General features: G+C 46.8%; 1 protein-coding gene across 1 annotated transcript in view; it reads right to left on the minus strand.

Annotated features, from left to right (window-relative positions):
- The window catches only part of ADCY2 (adenylate cyclase 2), a 398,303-nt gene that overhangs the window by 278,173 nt on the left and 113,548 nt on the right, over positions 1–6,582 (minus strand). The window contains 1 exon segment of the mRNA XM_003789554.2: positions 1,023–1,184. Within this exon segment, the coding sequence (XP_003789602.2) occupies positions 1,023–1,184 (162 nt within the window).

Raw genomic sequence — 6,582 nt, forward strand, 5'->3', positions numbered from 1 at the left:
GTTTATTTAGTAATATCTGAATGAACCTACATGAACTTCTAGCCCACTGTGTAAAATCGGAAGCCACTGTGAGGACTTAATCAATGCGGGGATTTCTGGGACTCTTAATGACAATGATGTTACAAGCACTGGGAGATGAATACTGAGAAAAGCAATCCCTAAAAAGCTTTCAAACTTAGAGAGACTACTATGGACTCAAGGGCAAGCCTCCAATTCCAGCTCAAGTTTTCAAATGAAATAACACATCAAGTGAAGGGTGACCTGGGTCAAAATCTCCTTTCCAAGGGCACAGGGCTATTCACAATTGTGATTTTCTCAGCCCGGCTATATTTTATACCCTGGCTGAATTTGTTACCATTAATCTGCACAGAGAAAATTAAACATACTTTTTATAGATAAAAAATTAGAGACTGTTAGGAATAACTCCAAGTCACTGGCCCTCATGATTTCCTGATGTGCATAACAGGAAATCAAATAGCTTTTAAAATGCTTTTAACTAATTAAATAGAATGGCTTCTTTGATATGGAATTTATTGGTAAGAAAAATTTCTTGTTGTACCATTTGAAAGAACTATTTTATTTTTTCAATGCTCATAGACCTGCCAGAAGATTTAAAAAATGGATAAATTTTTTATCCTCTGGAATAAGAGGGTTTTGGATGTCATGGTAGAGAGAGGTGGGAAGCAATTATCAATTTGACTGTATAAGTTATTTCACTGTAAAGTAAGAGTGCTAAATTATAATGCATGACAAGAACACCTTTTAATCATCAAAATCATACCACGATTCAGCAATCAGCAAAATTAAATTGCCAGACCAGTTTCCAGTTTCACTGTTGGTAATTGCCAAGTGAGTATGGATCCCTCCAATGGAGGTTACTGGTGAGACTGCTAACCCTAGTGTCACTCAGAGTCCACCCCAAGGAGCGGAAAGAAAGCAGCATCCAGGGCCCAGACCATAGAAACACCTGTCCAGGTGGAGGACACAGAGGCCATCCCCGGAGAACACGGAGGTGCACCCACCTGCCAGACCAGGTGCTCCTTGGCCCCCGGAGTTGAAGACAGGCAGACACTCAGCACGATGGTGTGGGAGGAGGAGGTGAGAACGCTGGCGATGATGGCATCTCGCATGTTGAAGGGCAGCATGGTGTACACCACGAAGATGATGAAGAGGAAGAACGACACCTACGGGGGAGAGAGGCCGAACGTGAAAGAGTGTTCTGGTTCCTCTTCCCTTCCTGCTAAAGGCTTTGCAATATGCCATGATAAACGTGGCAGACTCTCATTTAAGAAATAATATCGACTCAGCGCCTGTGGCTCAACCGGCTAAGGCGCCAGCCACGTACACCTAAGGTGGCAGGTTCGAATCCCCAGCCCAGACCCACCAAACAACAATGACGGCTGCAACCAAAAAATAGCCAGGCGTTGTGGCCGGGCGCCTGTGGTCCCAGCTACTTGGGAGGCGGAGGCAGGAGACTCACTTGAGCCCAGGAATTGGAGGTTGCTGTGAGTTGTGGTGCCACAGCACTCTACCCAGGGGGACAGCTTGAGGCTCTGTCTCAAAAAAATAAAAAATAAAAAATAAAAGAGGGTGAAATCAACAAGGCTGAACAGGAGACTGACTGAGGTCAGGGTAAGAGAAACCACAGCGGAGGCCGCCCACCTCACCCTCACGGGTGTCCTGTGTGGCCTCAAGGGGGCCCTGAAGCCCAGCACAGCTGGAAGGAGGCGGGTCCAATTCTAGACGTGAGTTTCTGAGAATAAGGCTGACAAGGGGTCCGCCCCCACGGGTTTGCAGAGGAAGGACAGACGCCCCACCCGCCAGGGAGCACCCCAGGCTCTTCCTGCTGCGCATTTGCAGGGATCAGCTCTGCATATCCAACCTGAAAGGCACCGTCTGTCACCATTTCACTATTCAAGGGTGGTGTCTTATAGCTGTGTTTGTGTAACTGTCACAGGCAAAAAGAGCACATGAAAGATTAGGGAGACACAGCCTAAAAATAAACCTGGATCCTGAAAAAGCAGCTTTCATTTTCTTCAGGGTGCTCCAAGCTGAGCATCCTTCACTCAGTGAACCTGCAGGGAGCCCCCAACAGCGGCAGCAGGTGCCGGAGGTGCAGGGACAGGCCAGGCCCACAGGGACCTCGGGGCCGCGAGGGGACGTGCACGCATCCGTCACCGTCAGTCTATGCCCTGAGAGTCTGGGCGCCCAGCCCCACGGCGAGGAGACGAGGGGGCGGTCAGACTCTGTACCATCTCCTCTCATTCTTGCAAGTTCAGCCGTCTCAGAACAACAGCCAAGGAGAAACCCACTGTGAGTGGGAAAAGTGACCAGGAATCCTTTCCGGGCAGCCCGGATTCAGCACGCGCCATCTGCTTCCGGCCCCCGTCTCCTCCCATTCAATCTATATTTACAAGGGCCCCGAGGCCAAAAACTGTGGGTGAACAGATTACCATAGCAATATTTTTTTTTCCTGGTAAATATTTTTTCTTTCACCTCTATAAAAATAAAAGAGTGAGGACTTTTTTTCAGAAAAGCATTATTATTTTGCACGTTGTGCATCCCACGTGTTCCCCTCCATCTATGGGATGGGAAACCAAGAGGACAACAATTGTCTTAGTTTACGCATCAAATTGCAAAGTGCAAACGGCAGGAACCAGGCGTGCCTGGAAGGACTTTCAGTAAGTAGAGTCCACACTGGCAGGCTGGGCCCCTCCTCACCCCATCTTCCCAAGGAGCGGGTATGGAGAAGGAGGACTTGGATCCCAAATCACGTTTCCAAACCACTAATAACCAGAGCCAGGCTTACTGAGTGCTTGGGGTGCAGACCCCTTCCCAAGTCTTCCAGAAGATCTGGCTGTAAACCGCTAACCTATGACAAAGGCTTCTTTAAGAATAGGAAAAACAGCTGTGTTGTCACGGCCTGTTGAGAAAATGAAATCTTCAGAATCCCCAATACCCACCCAATTTACAGGAAATATTTTCAATGAAGATATTGTTATTTCTACATATAGCAGTTATGCAAAAACCTTATATCCCAAAAGAAAAATTAAATGAATATTTTCAAGTATCAGAACCAACTATTACAAAAGAGAACGTCCCTTTTATAGCTACATATTTTTCTTCTAATGCAAAACCGTTAGCATTTCTTTAAGATAATTTCTGAATAGATTGATGTTGGGTTGCTTTAAAATCCAAACACCATTTCCATTAATATACACTTCTGCAAACATTCTCAGCCTTGGAATGGAAGTTTGGGGAAGGTTTATATATAATAATCGATGGTAAATAGACCTTCAGTTTTCCGAATCCAGCTCCTGTGAAGTTTTCATTTGGAATGGCAAAGTGAATTTTCAAAAGTCAATTAAGCAAATTCCATGAAGTCAAGTTCCCGGCTCTACTGGCAGCTTTTCAGAGCCCCAGTGAGTGGTGCCCGGCTACCACTCTGCAGGAACGAAGGTGGCTGTACCTTCCAATCTCATGATGGGGGATGGTTCTTCACTTCTTATTAATCTGAGAGGGATCTAATTTTTTTAAACCTGCTTTCCAATGCAAACTTCAAATAGGGCCATATGTAAAACTAAAATGGATCTGGCACATCTAAAGAATGTGTGGGTAAAAAGCTCCAGAAAGTCGAATGCAATCGCCTGGGCTTCCATGTTACCATGGGGACATTTCCCCTGGCTGAGCCTCCCTTAGCTGTACCTCTGTCCTGGGGCTGAGAAGAGAGGAGCCTTCATCCGACCCCTGCGGCCCTCCCAGAAGCCCCACGTGAACACAGTCTGCAGAAGACAGCTTCGAGGCACCTTTCCACCCCAGCCTACACTTGCCTTCTGCAAGACACGCATTTCTTCCCAGACCTCCCACTTGACCCTCCAGCTCTGCAAGTTTCAAACGCACTAAGAGCTTCTCCTTGACCGTCTACCGCCCGTTCCTCCTGCAGGATGACTTGCTACTGCCCGTGACAGTGCCATCTCCAATAACTCCAGTGCAAATCCCTGAGAGGCAATTTTGAAGATTGTCTCATGGCCACACTCACAAAGGGTGTCTCCTTACTTCGGGCTCCAGACTCCAGGGACCACCTCGGCCTGCTGCTCTCTCGCCGGCTTCATGGAGCTGCCTCGTGGCCTCTCTGAGTGTGAGGAGTGTGTTCTCCGCTCCTCCTCTCTCCCCACCCGCCGGCAGGGCAAACAGTTGGTACCCGGCCCCCTCTGCACCAACCGCACTCCTAGCTCCATGCTTTGGGTGACCATTAGGACACTTTCACAAATATCCCCAGCTCTCCTCCTTCTGGGCATGTGGTACAACTGTACCTGGCCACTTTCATCTCATTTAAGGAAGGACACAGGGCTTGCTTTGACAAATGAAGGGTGAGCTGAAGTGATGTGTATCCTGTCGGGTGGAAACTTTAAAGTGCAACTGTCTTCCATCCTCTTCCCCACCTGGCAATCACGGAAACACGGAGTTGAAGCTTCTCCCAGCCTGGGTCCCGAAGGGGCAGCAGAGTCCCTCAGCTAACCCACATGGACCTGTGGCTGTGAGTGGTTGACAATCTCTGTGACACTCAGCACACATGCACACAATCTCACAGACGATTTTGCTCATGTTATGTTTATAAAAATTGGATGATTTTATTACATGTAAGTACTCTGCAGTTTGCATTTTTCACTTAACTATATACCATGGGCAACTTTCCAGATCTATATACATGACTATGTTGTTTACTCTTTGCCAGTTGCAAATATTTCACAGCAGTAGGTGTGACATCATTCACTGCAGGGTCTCCTCACTGATGCTCACGGGTGCCCTGACCAGTCCCTGCAGTGAGCTCCCTCTCAACTCCTCTGCTCCAACTTTCTCCCTTCTCTGGTCCAGCCAACATGCTACTGTCAGATTCGTGACTCCACATGACTAGGTCTAATACATTTCTTCCTTGGATGACAAATTCCTCCAGCTCACCCAGGACCACCCTGCAGGAAACAGCAAGCACAGGCTCCAGCTTTCTGCCCCAGCTTCACTTACGCAGAGCATTTTTAGTCCTCAGGTGTTTGTTAATCTTCTCCCACTACCTGGCGAAGCACAGTGACAGGGCCAGGACTCGATTCACTCATCATCGAGATCCCAATGCCCAGGACAGTATATGACACACAGTACATGGTCTGTCAATATTTGATGTCTGCAGGGAAAACTCTATTATACACCCCCAAACCATAACCACCTGTTAGCATCTACTCACCCACTCCATTTCTAAAACATTCCTCCTTGGTTCAAATGGACTTGCTGTTAGCTACATCATGCTGATTTCTGAACTGTCATTTCTCTGTCGAGTAGATCCATTACATTCAAGAACTCAACTGGACAGACATGTGTCAGATGCCTGTGGCAGGCCACAGAAGCTCCTGGACTGGACAGGGAACAGCCCTCTGCCCTGAGGGAGCACAGGACCCTCAGCAGACAACTCCTTTCTCTACCTCCAGCATCCGTGGAGTCCTAAAGAAAAAAAAATCTTCCTAGGCCACTTTTAAAGAGGTTGATGCAGTGAAGGTTGAGGGAGTAGGCAAGGACATGGGCGGCTGTCACCACATTCTCATCAGGGAAGCTTTCTGTGCAGAGCCAAACTTATCTTTTTCCTAGAAGGTGCACAGCCCTCTTGGATTGGTGCGTGGCAAGGGCGCCTGCCCGTGATGAAAAGTGTCATCATGCTAATGACATCCTGAGATGGGTTTTTTCTAAGCAGTGTCAGAATTATGCAAGTGGACAACAGTGGATTTGAAGGGACCATTTGATCTGTCCCTTCAAAGACAAGTTAAAGAGGGTATCAGACTTGGAGGATATGGTGCTCTGATGGCTTCAAAGCAACAAAAAATATTAACTCACAGTTGGGAGGTTAAAAATTCACAATCAAAGTGAGGGCTGGATTGGTTCCTCTTGAGACTCTGAGGGAGGATGCAGGGCACATTTTTGGTAGCTCCCAGCAATCTGAGCACCTTGGCCTTGTGGCTGCATCACTCCAACATCCGCCTTAATTCAGCCAGATCAAACCAAATCAATTATGTCTATGCTGTAATCAGAACAGAATTTAGATCCCAACTACTTTCCATCCACTTTATATCCCATGCTCTTTTCCAAGTCAGAGATTAAAAGCAAGTGCCCATAATATCAAGGTTATTGACAATCTATGAGTTTAAAATAACTTGATAAAAATAAAAAAATATATTTTACCTCTTTGACAGAAAATTACCATACCAGTGGAGAAGTGGTACAGTACAACTTACACAAAAGTGGGCCTGGCACGGGAAGGGGCCCCCCCACTCTGCACAGGTCCAATCCAGCACGTCTCTCTTCTGTCTCAGGCCTCTGGGACAAAGCCTGCAGATTTTCACAGAGTTTTGGCTCTCAAAGTTCAAAGACAAACAAAAAAGTTCCTGAACATGCCAACAATAACTTAAAAGATGAATCTTCTATTTTTTTCTCTTTTAAATGGTGCCTCCAGTCTAATAACCTAATGAATCTTTGCCAGTTTTTTCCATCCTCTCCTAGAATACATAAACAGGCGCAATCACCAAGATAATCAGCATCAGT

The sequence above is a fragment of the Otolemur garnettii genome, unplaced genomic scaffold (genome assembly GCF_000181295.1).
Source record: "Otolemur garnettii isolate 467f Iridium unplaced genomic scaffold, OtoGar3 scaffold00033, whole genome shotgun sequence".
Lineage (NCBI taxonomy): Eukaryota > Metazoa > Chordata > Mammalia > Primates > Galagidae > Otolemur > Otolemur garnettii.